The sequence below is a fragment of the Amphiura filiformis genome, chromosome 17, assembly GCF_039555335.1.
Source record: "Amphiura filiformis chromosome 17, Afil_fr2py, whole genome shotgun sequence".
Classification (NCBI taxonomy): domain Eukaryota; kingdom Metazoa; phylum Echinodermata; class Ophiuroidea; order Amphilepidida; family Amphiuridae; genus Amphiura; species Amphiura filiformis.
Window position 1 is genome coordinate 61,963,073 of NC_092644.1, and position 16,031 is coordinate 61,979,103.

Sequence of the window (16,031 nt, forward strand, 5' to 3'; positions counted from 1 at the left end):
TGGCTTTATTAGAAAACTACGGATCAAAATGTTAAAAATCCAAAGTTACACCCTTTACCGTGAAAATGACCTTACACAAACGTTAATGTAGTGAAAACATGGACGTGGTATATAGAAAGATTGCGTGACTCCAAATCCGTAAAAGTGAACTTCCAGCAGTTTGTGGGAGCTGGAAGTCAAATTGCCTACAGACTGGGAGGGTCCGTGTATTGGGTTGATTTTTAATGCTATGTAATCTACATTACCAGTCGTTCTCCACGGACCCGAGGGAGGGTCTATATTAATTGCTGCATTCATTATATTAGTTTTAATATTAGGGAAAATATCTTACATTTTAAAAACACCGTCAGGACATTGACCAGCTACGTAGCATTTAACTGGTAAAGAAAATCAATCCCTGTAATCAATGGTATCGATTGCGCCATACGTCATACTTAGGTAACTTATTCACGCATGGTTTAATTGACTTGACTTTATGTTGTGATCATTTAATATCGTGGTTTCGAACACAGAGAGCACTGAACCAGTTGGAAACGATCGATTTAGATGTCAGACTAGTACTACGGTGAATATCAACTGGACTTTATAGCTCTATAATTTGAACTAGGCCTACTTATATTAAAACACACGACATTGGGATTTAACAATTTGTTCAGTATTATCATAGGCCTTCAAACACATGTGTTTGAAGGCCTATGGTATTATAAAAGCATGATCATGATATTATGCGCTAGTGTGTGTTTCGGGCCCGGCTATGTTATTTTAGATATAGGCCTACATGTATTTCATTTGTAAAATGCTGAATATTTTGCAATGGTGTCATCTTGTATAATTATGATCCACCTGTTTTTGGCCCTTTTTAATTAATAGAAGCTCGATTATTCTCATTTGATGTTTGATTTATTTGAGGTCATTAATCATAATTTATGACAATGATATTTGCAAGGGTGCAACTCTACTAGTCTTATTACAAGACTGCCCTATCCCAACCCTAAACCCTAAACTCCGTAAACGAGGACTGGACTCAAGTCTAGCGAGTTGCACCTTATTCGTAATTGTACACTATTATAGAACACCGTTTGTAACTATACCATTTTAACACCACAGAATGTATATTCGTTTTTTTTTGTTGGTATATATATATCGAACAGACAATTATATAGTTATGTGATCTCTGTGTCTAAAGCGCCACCTAACTCTACTTTATGGTTATGTGAAAGTAGTATTTCTAGTATTTGAGCGTGCACGTATTATCTAGAATCTATTGTTTAGCGTGCAGGTTTTAGATAATGCATTGTTTAGCGTGCAGGTTTATATAATTTGGGCTGTGAAGGGTAGTTCGCGAAAATAATGCACGGGAGAAGAATACATAACGATGAATAGAAACGGGCACTAGAAGTGTATTGACAAATAACACCTTGATGTTTTGCAAAAGTTCATTCTACAAATTATATAATTTGAAAACTTGCTTAATTTATTGTTGTTAATGAGTTATGGCCATGCGTTTTATACTGGGTACACCGATAGGGTGGAGCAGTACTTTTGAGCGAGATTTTTTGTGCTAATTCTTAGTATTTTCAAGTCAAGGGTGTCACCTACCTAGACAAATTACCTATCAATTTAAAGCTTTTGATGAGACCTTTGTATTGATACCATAACAATTTATGTAGCATAAACCATTCTTAAGTTATTTTGATTTTAATGAAAACATGACAGGGTGGAGCCGAGGATTGATATGGAGGATTGATATGTAAATTTAACTAAAAAATTCAAAAAAATTGGGGTATATTGATATATTTACTTCTTTTAGTTGGTTTTATGTTGTAAAGACTTAAGAACAATCATTTAGAAACTAAAAAAGGTTACTCTGTCTTTAAATTTAGTGATTTTCTAGTGTAAATCCCTTGATTATACATGTAGATAATGCCTTAAATTCCACTGTTTGTGTGTAAATCCCTATTCGGAATGCCTCAAATGTGTGTTTCAAATATGTTCGCACACACCGAAACCTGTAGCAGGTATTACAATAAAAGTATACATTTTTTTTAAGCTCTTGAGCCAAGGAACTCAAATATGATGTTCTTTTCAGCATAGGGTGTAATATGTAAAAAATATATATCACTGAAGATCAAACATTTTTTATGGAAAATGTTGCTATTCAAAGTCCACTACCTCCCTAACCAATCTTCCTATTGAGAATCTAATATCATTTTTGGATTCATTGTTTAATTTCCTGTCAGGAAATGTATACTTTACTTGTACTTATGGGGTTTAGTTAACACACAAATATATTTTTATCAAAAAGCGTGCATTTTCATAGTGAAAAAAAATTGAAAATTTTGGGTACCGAAAAATCTACCAACTCAAAACACATGGCCTTATGTACATTTTACAAAAGTGTTGTTGTTTCAGCCCTCTTTACAACATAACTCAAGAACCACAGGACCTACAAAATTATTTATGTGATATTTGAATTCTACACGCTCGCAAGGAAATGAGCAATGCAATTTTTGCCAAAGCTCTTTACCATTCGCAAGATGTTGTGAACTACCAAATCGCAACACTTTAAAATAGTGTATTACCTTAAGGGGTCATAAACAGGTCAAAGGTCAAGTTCTTCAAAATGCTCCAATTGAGCTGAAATTTAAATGCAATGATCCTTATGACATTCTAAACATTTATAAAATATTTTAAAATTCATTTAAGGTCATTAAGGGGTCATAAAGGGGTCAAAGGTCAAGTTTTTGAAAATGCTCCAATTGAGCTGAAATTTATATGCAATAATCCTTATGACATTCTAAACATTTTAAAAATATTTTAAAATTTATTTAAGGTCATTAAGGGGTCTTTAAGGGGTCCAAGGTCACGTTTTTCAAAATGCTCCAATTGAGCTGAAATTTAAATGCAATGGTCCTTATGACATTCTAAACATTTAAAATATATTTTAAAATTCATTTAAGGTCATTAAGGGGGGGTCATACAAGGTCAAAAGTCAAGTTTTCAAAATGCCAGCTTCCCACGATCAAGGTATATTGAAACGGCAATTAATGAAACAGTCTTATTCAAATTAATACTATCCAGCACAGTATTGCTGCTTGATCAGAATCAGATCGTCACAGTCATCCGCCTAACTTACCTCGTGCATACCTTCGTAGCATTTGGAGATTATGTCCGTTACAGACTCTGGGTGACAGTGGTATTATATAGGCCTACCACAATATACTGCCGAAGCCACATGGTTCAGCTATGGTGCGGTTATCGCTCTAGTTTTAGGTTAACCATGAATGAATGAATGATCCCAGCATTTTATGATTTAGTTCGCCCCATTTTGCGTTGCACAGCCTTTTTGAGCTTATTTACGCCTTCCGAGGTTGAAATGGACATAAAATTTTAAATATGCACTCCACCCCATCCAAACTATACATTTCCTGAAAGGAAATTGCATGAGCAATCCAAATATGCCATTTAAAAAATTGTAAGGGGTATTGTTAAGTTGTCCAGACTGAAATTGTCAGCTAAAATTTAACTTTTTCATTTTTTATCTTTCAAGATATACTTTTTTAAGGTGGTATTGGATGCATTTTCTAGAAATTAGAAAATGCTTTGAGCATATTTTAAACAAATTAATTGAGTAGGGTAAAGTACACTGATCAATATGCCTTTTGTTTGAACAAATCGGACATACGGTTTCAAAATACATCAATTTATATTTTCTTTGTATCCTATTGTTTTTGTCAATAATCAATATAGTTAATGAGCTAAAAGGACTGGAAAGGCTCATTAATATGTAATTTTTGCCAATATTTTGCTAAAAATCAATGCATAAATGTTCAGGGTACTTTTATTTTGCATACTTTTGCCCTGAAACTTAGTCAAAGTGTTTCTAATATGTTCTAATGTATTATATAGTGAAGCCACCCCCAAATTGCATATTTGCCTAATTTGCATAAATGCTAATTAATTATGCATTAGAACATATTAGAAACACTTTGACCAAGTTTCAGGGCAAATTATGCAAAATAAAAGTACCCTGAACATTTATGCATGGATTTTAGCAAAATATTGGCAAAATTATATGTAAATGAGCTTCTCCAGTCATTTTAGCTCATTAACTTGATAGATTATTGATAAAAAACAATAAGATACAAAGAAAATATAAATTGATATATTTTGAAAACCGTATGTCCGATTGACTCCAAACAAAAGGCATATTGACCAATGTACTTTGCTCTACTCAATTAATCTGTTTAAAACATGTTTAGAGCACTTTTATAATGCCTCCATAACCACCTTAACCTATGCCCCTATCTTTAATTGCTCATCATATTTAAACTCCCCATGAAATTTCCCTTCAGAAAATGTATACTTGTATAGGGGTAGGGCATATATATCTTTTTTTTTACTGTTTCGGAAAATGACCTTTGACCTTTGACCTAAAACATAGCTTATCTAATACCTCTTTACTTATGGACACTTGGGTCCAAGTGACATTGAGAGGGGCCTTATAATTTGCAAATGGTAGCTATTTAAAAATATAACTGCAATGCTCATGATGCTGTGCCTTCCATAGGGATTGTACAGCCCGCTTCCTCAGCCACCGCTTCCTCCGCCACCGCCACCCTGAATATCCCAAAAACAAATGGACATATCTCCAACACCCTAAAACCCACATTAATGAATTTCGCACAGCATGTAGTATGGAGTTTCAGCTTTAAATTGACACCAAACTTATGTCTGTAGTATATATGTGGTTGTCAAGTTATAAACATTTTTGGTGAAAGGATCTTGAAAAATGCAACGCCGCCACCCTTTTTGCGTGGCGAGTTCAAAACACATGGCCTTCTAGGTCCAGGGACACTCCAAAACCAAATTTTTTATTTTTTTAAAAACAATCCGGGGCACATAAAAAATGCGGAAATCACACCCCTGTTGGCTTCAATGGTGAATTTTTGAGTCTTGAATTTTAAACTTAGTACGGTACCGTACATGTACGTATAGGCCCTACAATTAAATGACTCGACACGTATTTCTTTTATTCACATCAATAATTTTATTTTCACACACAAAATAAACAAAGTTGTCTGGTTCTTCTTCTTTCCTTCAAATCCTGGAATAGAAAAAATAAAATATACCGGTAAAATTATATTATTTAGGCATATATTAAAGTTCCAAGTAATTTTTTGTACTGTTCATTTTAAAATGTAAATATTCAAATTCTGCGAAATTAAGTGGCATAGGGAAATTAGAAACATGAAATATAGGCTACGGTACCGTACCGGTAATGAATGTTTCCATTAAAATACAAAAAACTGAGGTAGGCCTACCGTACTGATACCGGTCTGTTAAACATGAAAACTTTATATCACTAAATTCAACATTATTTCCATCAGTAGGCATACAATGTAGGCCTATATTATTGATCAAAACGATCATAACATGCATAAATGCAACAATTTCATACCACAAAAATTTTTACTGAGCGAAAATTACATAAATTTGGTGCGAATATATCGCTGCGAAGTTATAATTCGTAAGTGATTGTATTTCACTTATTCTGTGATTACAAATACAATGTTAATTAGAACTGTAAAACAAACCAAAAAATACCAAATAATAACATTTTAAAATGTATATGTACCCGCCTCCCCTGTATCTTTTAAATTAATTTAATCACTAAAAACTACAGAAATTTTTACTACAGAAATCTGCGTAAAATTGACATAAAACATAAATTGTCGTATCCGGAACCCAATGAAGCATCAACTTCATTCTAAAAACCATTTTTAAAAGTTTTAATAAGATCTTTAAAACAGGGCTGTCAACTCTCATGCATTGCCCGTGAGTCTCACGCATTGGGTCACTTTCTCACGCCAAGGTAGTATAATCTCACACCTAGGTAGTAAATCTCACCCAAAAGCTGGTAAATGAGTAAAATCTCACGCATTGTCATGAATAATTTGTTGCTCTTACACCCCCCCCGCTTTTCACATTCTCAAGCACCGTGGCTTAAATGATCATGGTACAAAACAAAATGAACATTGGAGTCGGCAAATCCTGGTACGCCTCTGTCGCACGCCAAGCAATTCCAAAAAGTTGACAGCCCTGCGTAAAATGAGACTAAATTTTCAATCAATTCTAAGAACTTTTTTTTTTGTACAAGTATGTCAGTTATAGTTGCCTATAAAAGTTAGTTGAGGTGCAATTTAAAGTAAACAATATTTTTATGTGATTGTCTGTTGCATGGTAGTTCAACTTGTTGTGATCGGCCATATCGGCTGTGTTTACTTCCGAACTTCCATTACAACTTGCATAATATTATAATCTGCGAAAATTTGTGATGACATCCATGCATCACATAATTAATCATTCATATCTTCCTCCGCCTCCGAGTATTGCAAATCAGCGATTACCTGATGACCAGAGCCAGTGTTCGATTTTCATCTATTTTTTTGTGTAGCAAAAATTGCTACTCACTTTCAGATTTGAGTACTTAGCAATTCCAAAATTTTGAGTAGCAGTTTGTTTTCACCATATTTTATCGATTTTTTTGTATTTTCTTATCTTCTCACAGATTACTCAATCCCGGTACTCAATGCTTAAACAAATGTTATGCAACTGCAGTGTTGCAGACCGAATGTGGTTCAAAATTCGGCACCTAAACTTCCTAAGCTGATTATCGTGTGCCCTTTCTAAACGCAAATTTTCCTTCAGTAATCAAGAGAAGTCCTACATTTTTGAGTAGAGGAAACTCACTAATTTATTAGCTGAAGCATTAAAATAATGTGAGGAATCTATGAAATCCTAAAAATCTTGTATAATTTTGGAAGATTGTCACCAAGGACACACGATATTTCCATCTCACCACTGAACTATACACCATATAAACAGTAAGGCTCTCATTTTGGAAATTCGGCCCCGGTACCGAACTTTTTTTCGAAAATGGTACCAAAATGCAAAAAAAAAAAAAAAAAAAAAAAATGCTAGGATCCATGGTTGACCTAAAAAAAAAAAAAAATTGAATTTTGCACATTGTTTTGTGTTATTAATCTGAAAATTGATACATAGTTTTCATGTCAAACTCTATTAATGATATCAAAATGCATTCAAATTCAATGCATTTTGATATCATTAATAGAGTATGACATGAAAACTATGTATCAATTTTCAGATTAAAAACACAAAACAATGTGCAAAATTCAATTTTTTTTTAGGTCAACCATGATCCTAGCATTTAGGTCTAGGTCCAGAGACACTACAAAACCGGGAAAAAACTTTGAAAAAAAAAATTTAAAAAAATTTCGGGTACCCGGGCAGGGAATTTCCTGCCCGGGTAATAGGATTATCGGGCGGGACTCGAATTCCCGGGACTCACTCAGAGCCTTAATAAACAGTGCTACTTCTATGACGTCATAAAATTAATATGCGGTCGCATGTCATAAGTTGGGTACAATTTCCATTACATGGTAAAAAATGGCAAAAAATGTATTCTTTGATATGTTGTATATATTGACAATCTCCAATAATTAACACCATTTTTAACCTTAACACCTGCTTAATTTTTGAGATAATGCTTAATTACTAATTAATTAATACACAGGCGTCTATGTAAATCTCAATTTTCAAATGCGTTTTTCTCAAATCGGACCTCAATTACAAAAATGACTGTAAAATTTTTATTTTATGCAAGAATGTCATCAGATTTGGAGGATATGTTCTCAAAACATTAATGCTTCAAATGAACTATTTAAAATAATTGTATGTATGTTAATTACATTGTAAAGGTCAATGACCTTTTATGAGTAATTAGCGAGATGGTTATTCTATTATTGAGGAAATGAATATCAAGAAGAGAATTGTACATTAGCATATGGTCGCATGTCGTGAACTGGGCTATCAAATATGGGGGATTTGTTACATATGTGAATAGGTGAATAGGTTTTTTATTGTTCAGTCTCAATTAATTTCAGAATTACACCCCTAAAGAAGTAAATTTGGTGTCATTTTGTTGCTATTGATCTCCCCCTTCATTTAAGACCATTTATAGCTCATTTGGATTAGTAACAAGCGAGTTAGGGGTCAAAATGTCCGAGTGGGTTGCGGGGGATCGGAGGACGTCGCATGGGAGGACGTCGCACACCATAGGAATTACACACAAAAAGCAAAAAAGGAAGCAACTTTGAAATGCTGTATTTAGAAAAGTACAAGTAGCATGAACCATAAATTTCATACATAGTATTCTTGATACTAGATCTATTTCATGATATAAACAGTTTTGAATGTTATGCAACCTATTAATTAATTAATTGACTGTTAATTAACTTCATTTTGACCCATTTTCTGTGGGAGTTTTGTGTACGTTGTTCATACTTCCTTTCTAGGTTTTGGAACAGTGATAACCAAATAGAGCAGAAATGATTAATATAAAACAAGATTAATATGTGTTGTTTATCACCACACAACAAAATCCAATGTATTATGAAGAAGATGGATTTTTTGGTCATCGCACAACAAAAATCATAGATCTCCGCTTAATGGATCACCCTGTATTCTCAATACTAGCTCTACAAAGCAGAAGGAAACTTAAGCAAATGTGATTTTTAAACTTATCTAGATGGTAAATAATCACACATCAGATAAACAGGTCTTTGAAAGGACTACATAGCTTGAAAACTTGTTTTTTACCTGGTAAAAATACACAATTTTGACCACCCTGTATGTTCTAACCACAATGAAATCAGTCCCAGATTTTTTTTTTAAATGAAAGGCCATGGTTACATCCTTCTAGATCAATATCTGTTTTTACTTATTCATCAATGGGGAAAAAATTACCAGGGTGTAACAAATTGCATTTATTTTAAAATTATTATTATGTACACCCTATATAAATTTTACCCACCCTGAATATTGACTTTGTTTTTGCCACATATGAGATCCTTGTAATGTAGACTTCCTAAAAATGTATACTTTCCTATACATGATATGTACAAAATAAAAAGTTATGTTCAGTTGAATACAAATCGGTGTGATTTTTGACATTTTAGTGTGTGTAACACTTTTTATGCCCAGTTCATGACATGCGACCATATTGCTAAAAATACTGAAATTCAACTAGGATTTCATTAAAAATGAAAAAAATGGAACATATAACCCTTTAAGGTGGTACTACACACATTGATAAATTTGTGACTATTTTGCATTTTTCTCAAAAAGTAATATCACACTGGTAACAAAGGTCATGTATATTGTGGGGGTAAGGAGTCCAGTTGCTGCGCTGGAATTTTCGGTCACTCGATCCAGGCGGTGCATTATTTATGATCAGAAAAGAGGTACCGCTAGAATGTACCTCAATTCTTAACATATATAATGAACCCCTTGTCTTGAGTCACTGAAGTTTCAGTGAAGTAATTGGATTCCTTGCCCCTATAATATACATACATGTAGGCCTATAACTTTTGTTACCGGTGTGTAGTTACTTGCAAAAATGCAAAATTTGTCACAAAATTTATCAGAGGGTGTAGTGCCACCTTAAGAAGTCAGTAATTGTTTTAGTTGTACAAATTCAACATTCAAAGCTGTCAATACATCATACCCTCCCTAGATTTGCAAAAGTAACCAGTAGTTTTGACATGCTGACATGTGAATTTTCACATGATGCCCTATTGCACACTCCCGCATCCGCCTGCTCCACATCCGCCTGCTCCTCCACCCCTGGCATTTTTTATTTCAACTGATGTGATTTTTTTACTGAATAATTTATAATTATATGCTTCAGTAGACTGAAAGAGTATAATATTAGGCTTAAAATGAGGTATCAACCACTGCTGTAGGATATGGGGTTACGGAAAGCCAATCAAATTTGTATCACAATTTTTAGAAAAGTGTAATCCCTCCACCCTTTTAGCATACCCAACTTATGACATGCGACCATGCACGTTTTTAGTTATCTGGTAATACATCGAAGTTTGTAACACAACACGTCATGGGAAAAAAATTGCATACAAGGGAGGATACTGTATTTAGTTTAATGGCGTAAACATCACGATTTAGAGACTTTTGGGTCATATTTTTGTGGATTATTTTCTTGGAAATGGAATTTATGGAAACATTTTTGACTTCGACAAATGGCAACTTGCAAATGATGGTATATCAGCGTGGTTCACGATCGCAAGTAGGCATTTTCCCCCAATTTTTTGGGATCGCATTTTTTGCTACTGGTCTGTGTAGTTGAGTAGCAGTTTGTAAAAAATGACTCGCATTTTGCGATGCGAATCCAGGTAAATCGAACACTGACCAGAGCAGAGGGAACATGACCTAGGCTGCTGCCCTCAGTCGTCAACCGTCTGGATTGACGACTGAGAAAACTACGTGGAAAAAAGTGACGGATCTTGCAACAGGATTCCTGTGGCATAGAGCGTGCGCAGTTGTGTCCAAATTGACCTTTTGACCGAGTTTGTTGTTTTTAGAAGTTCAAAGCGCGATCTTGTCACAGCGGCGCGGTACACCTAGTCAGTCGCGCTATACAGCGCACAATCAAAGTCGCATTGAATAGTTTTCAGAAGTCCATCATGATATGGACTGCAAGATAATCAGTCGTCACTACGAAGCATACACAGTACATGCGAAGTGTAGACGGCTGATTTAGTCGGGATTATGCACTTTCAGTTTCTCACGCGTTTGAACGGGAATTGGATTGCGTACTTTTTCGATGTCTAGTGAGCAAATTTCTTCAATATTTTGAGAAAATGATGTCAAATTTTCTATTCTATATTGTTTGGTAATAATGTCTTTAGCCAATAGTATGTTTAAAGTTGTAATTTTGTGTTTTTGATCGCAAAGATCGGATATTTTCGTTCCCGATTCGAATTCTGAACCCTGCGCAAGGGTGCCGATTTCCGGCAGAACTTTTACGATAATTTTGCCTTTTTGGACACTAAATGCATACATTTTGTTTTCTTAAATTAGCAAGCACAATAAGGTTGGTACCACTTTTATATACATCGATAAAATTTTAAAGATTTTTTTCAAGTTTCTAACGGTATAAATCGTTAAGTGTGTATTTCCCATTGACATCCAAAATGGGAAATACGAGTCTGATGGACATAGGAACGGCGTCCATGAGACTCATCGAGTCTAGGCTGATTGGAATTAGTCTAGAACATGACCATGTGATTCATGACATGACATATGACATTCAGTGATTCACTCATGTCATCAGATACAGGTCATCATGAGCGAAAGTGCAAAATAACGAGAAAGTATACATTACATGTATGCACGCTAAAGCAATGCATTGTAACCAAGTACATGAATTTTATATAAAGAGATAGACATGGCAAGAAGTCTGTTTAATGCATATGCTTTTTATGTAACAAATACAAAGCTGAGCGGCCATTTTGGTTTTGACACATGAAAAAAGGATACTCCTTTGAAGTAAACACTTCATTGGTGAACGGAATTTCGTATTTTCCTTTTCCTTTCTTGGAGCGATTCTCTTCAGCCTTAGCTAAATATATCTTCTGCCCAAGAAGAGGCATTGTGGAGATTCTCTAAAGCCTTTCAAGGCTTGAAATTTGTTCCTTTAAAATGTGGCGGGAACTACGAGAATCCAGTCTCAATCGAACCGGCCGCGTTATCAATGCAATGCATGATCTGCACGGGTATTTTACACCTTTTCATTATGTACAAGGTTGACATTTTTCGCCATTCAAAAAGTGTGCGAGAAAAAGAAGAAAATCGACCAACAGCAGAGGTAGTATTTTTAACGTACATTTGGAGTTCGGTGTGTTGCCAGTTATGATGTGTTGACTGAAGAAATAAAATTCCCATGAGTCAGTTTTCAAAATCGCTACGACTATGTCCAGACGGGGCCAGAGGGTTCTTCTTCTTCCTTATAAGGGGTGGCACAGTGTCATCGACCCTATATCTTCATAGCAGGAATCGCCTTAATTTAAGACCTAATTGAATCTTCTAAGTGAAGGAATACTCAAGTGACAGTGTTTTGAAATCGAAACTGCACATCAAAATGTAACAAAGCCACCTTTTTGGGTACCCCAGTAGGCCCTATATGGCACAGGATCTATTATTTTTTTTGCTGTATTGTATAAACTGTTGAGCTCCGCTAAACTTCATGCTGGTCTTGTGCTCCAGTCTTCAGTATTGTATCTATTTTGACTGTTATTTGACTTAATATATAAAATAATAGTTTGTTGTTTTATTCATATTCACGCTGTTTAAGCGGTGCGCCTGAAAGAAGAGGCGGGAACTCCATACTACTACTAGCTACTACTACTACTACTACTACATGGTAGGTTAAATCCACAGCCACGATTAGCCATTTGGTTCAAACCTTTAAAGCTCTTTAAAACTAATAATTAGTCGAGGGACATAACTAAGGCTACTCACATTCTCACAATAGCCGGGTAATCGATCTTGGTTGTGCGTGAATAAGCTTGTAGGCCTATACCCGGGGGGGGCACTCACATTCCCCAGCTATACGGGTATGTGCCGCGGCGACGACCCCCTTTTTCAGAGCCGCTAGCCGTTCCTTAGACCCACTAAATTCATTGATTGCCGCTCTTGAAGCCCAAAAATTTTTCTAGCCGTTCCATAGACTCTCAGATCACCGATCTCCGCTCTCATTGGCATTTTGATTGGCGTGTTTTCTGTCCTACTATTTCGAGCCCAAAAAGCTTCAAAGGGCATTTTCCATCGATTTCTTCCCCATTGAAACACATTGTATATAGGAATAAGGTGGATTTTGGGCGGGATTTTGGGCTCCTTGTACTTTGTAGTAGTGGCAACACTGGTTGGTTGATTGTAAACAGTGATTGCAGCACTGCCGGCCGGCGAGTGCCGAGGCCTTCAGCTGATAAACACTTTGCTGGAAATAAATGATTTTGAGATCTCTTTTGGGAATAAAATTGCCAAATATAAGGAAAAGTACCTCAAATAATTATGTACACGTCCTTGCAGCTGGCCATAACAGTGAATTAAAAGGTAATTTACGATCTGCTGGTTCAGTGCCAATAGTGGAATGGTTGTCAAATTCTGCATAGCCTACTTCACTCAATCGTCTCATGTATGCATGACAGCTCAATGTAGCCTAAATGTTTTTCTTTAGTTACGGCACTGAAAAAATATTTTTGTGGGTTTGTTTTTATGGTGGGCTTTTAAATGCTGCTCGCTGCTGCTATAATTATCAGTAGGCTATAGGTAGGTCTGCAGGGTCTAGTAATTTTGATCCGAATGCTGGTTTGCTTTGCTAAGATTTCCATCGTAGGCCACCCCATCAGACCAATTTTACATTAATGATTTTCTTGATCAAAGTGAAATCGATTCCTTCAAAAATCTGTGGCAAAAACGTAACGAAATTGAGCCCTGGTTTGGCCTGCATGGTTTAGTTCCGCGACCCCATTTTCAGATTTTGGCGGCTAATCAGTTCCCAAGACCCCCTTTTGGCTGGTTAATTAGTTCCCAAGACCCCCCTTTTTGGCCGGCCAATCAGTTCCCTAGACCCCCTTTTTGGCCGGCCGATCAGTTCCTTAGACCTCGAGTTCGAAACTGGCGGTGGCACACCCCTACCAAAAAAAATTCGAGTGCCCCCCCCGGGGGCCTATACCCCATTGAGTTCAATGGTCATCGACTTTTATACTGCCTACATCAGTGTGAGTGCAGCTGTACTACACGCTGCACGCTGTAGGACCAACGCAATATAAAATGGTAAAATTTTGAGTTCAAAGCGCACGGCCAATAGTCAAAGCGAATTCTAGCGACTATCATATCTGTTCAACACGTATTTTCAAGTGTATGAGACCACATCTGGTTTCTTGAGAAAAATTCATTTGCGGGAGATATTCATCAATTTCTAACCCAGTATCGGAAGATTTTCGTCTGATATCAAAATCGTGCATAGCAATTCACGTGTATCGATCCCGTGTATTCATTTTAATGTCCCTGCTGCACCAAATAATTATTAGCCAGGCGGTGTCGGTGTGGGTGGCGCAATAATTATGTGTACCCCCATGGGGGGGGGGGTGAATTCTCAAAATGGTCTGCCAAAAATCGCTTGCCCCCCTTTGGCCGTGCCAAAAACCTTTGCCCCCCCCTTTCGACGTGCCAAAATCCTTTGCCCCCCCTTTGACGTGCCAAAAATCTTTGCCCCCCCTTACACATGCAAGATTTTGAAGTACAGTCAACATGACCGGGATGATCCCCTGCTCTTTTCGAATAGCCTGTGACGTTCTTTAACGTGCACACCGTACATTAATGTGAGAAAATATGCATGAACACGGGACCGACAGCTTAAAGTGCCCTCCGAAGCACTAAGCAAGTAGAGTGAAGTGTCTTGCTCAAGGACACAAAGAGCCGGACCTGGGATTCGAACCCTTAACCTTTGGGTTCACAGTCCTATGCCTTAACCGCTAGGCCACGCTCTCCTCGCTCTCCTCTGGTTCGAGTTCAGAAGCTTTTAGATATCATTATAATAGCTTCATATCTGAGGGGCTGTGCAATAATTATGTGTACCACCGGGGTGGTGAATTTTCAAAATGGTTTGCCCCCCTTTCATAGTCCAAAAAAATCTTTGCTTTTGACGTGCCACTTCCTGAATCATGCCCCCGTGCCAAAACTTCATTCAGCCGCCCCTTATACATGAGCTCACATGCAAGATTTTGGGGAACCTGACCTTTATTAGACTAAGTTCCATATTATCCACATATAAAAAGGAATTTTACTTCTACGATGAGGTTAAAAGGTTGCCCGAACTCATGGGTGACGTCATTGTTTACGGCTGGAGTACCGACGTCGGTACTCAGCTGCGGAGTACCTGGCAGGTACCAGTGTCGGTACTCGGAGTACCTTCAAAGTACCTACACCACGAGGTATTCGCGAGTTGTAGCCGGCCTCCTGGGCCACAAGGGTCTGGTGGCCGACGTAGGTACTCGATAGTAGCAGCGCTGCTACTCTCATATGAGAATCCTGTAGTGTATGTATGTATGTATGTTCAAGTTCAAGTTATTTTATTGACATCACCAAAGAAATAGGTACAGTCAAGTTATACAAAAGATACACATATAGAAAATATAAAAGAGAATAAGTAAATTATAAAACTAAACTATTAAACATCTAGGTTACTACGTGCTTGAAAAGCAGAGTTTACAAAAAGTAAGAACAGGTTTTATACTATCAAAATCTGTGACACTCATTATTTTATAAATTTAACATCGTCAGTCAGATTATCAAAGTTATCATACATATCAGTTAAAATTTTCAACATATCTCTACGCAAAGTATCATAAAATGGGCATTTAATAATAACATGAAATTCATCCTCAATCATATTTAAAGTACATAGATGACAAATTCTCTTATGAGGATCTAGTTTAGGTATTAAATGACGCCCTTTTCAATCATCAAAGAGTGAGCACTGAGTCTTAATCTACTGAAATTTGATCTAAATGCGCGATGAAACATAAGAACATAATTCTCACAATGAAAATTTGTTTTGAACAAACAATAAGAACGAAGTTTAGGCTGATGTTGACACATAAAATCTAAACATTGAACTTCATAATTGGATTGAAGATTGGAAAGAATATTAACATGAAAATTGTGCTTAGTTAATATGTTTGGTTTATCCCAAATATCTAATCTATCTAAGCTTATCTATACTAGCAAGAATGTTCTTAATACCAGAAGACCATGAGAATAAACCAGTATCACATAATATTCTATTGTCCAAAAGAGCGTCAATGGCTAGGGAATTATTCCCATGTAAACAATGATTATTTAAAGACCACCAATATTTAACAGATAAATTCATCATAAAAAGTAACATTGGAAAGCAACCTAATTCACTTCTTACTGCATTGTTAGTGGTTCCACCAAGAATTAATTTACCAACCTTCACATGTAAAGATTCACCAGGCAATTTATCACAAATAGATGTAATATTAGAATCATTTAAATTCTTAAGCAAATAGGGCATCCAAACCTCAGAACCATAATTCAAAATGGGCTGAATAAGAGTAGTG

The 16,031-nt window shown here is 36.2% G+C and overlaps 1 protein-coding gene across 1 annotated transcript in view; it reads right to left on the reverse strand.

The window, feature by feature from the left end:
* LOC140138130 (tyrosine-protein kinase BAZ1B-like) overlaps positions 1-11,644 on the reverse strand; it is a 47,386-nt gene extending 35,742 nt beyond the window's left edge. Inside the window, exon 1 of the mRNA XM_072160054.1 lies at positions 11,422-11,644. Coding sequence (XP_072016155.1) covers positions 11,422-11,534 — 113 coding nt within the window. The 5' untranslated portion in view covers positions 11,535-11,644. The remainder of the gene's footprint in view (positions 1-11,421) is intronic.
* Positions 11,645-16,031: the final 4,387 nt, after the last annotated feature.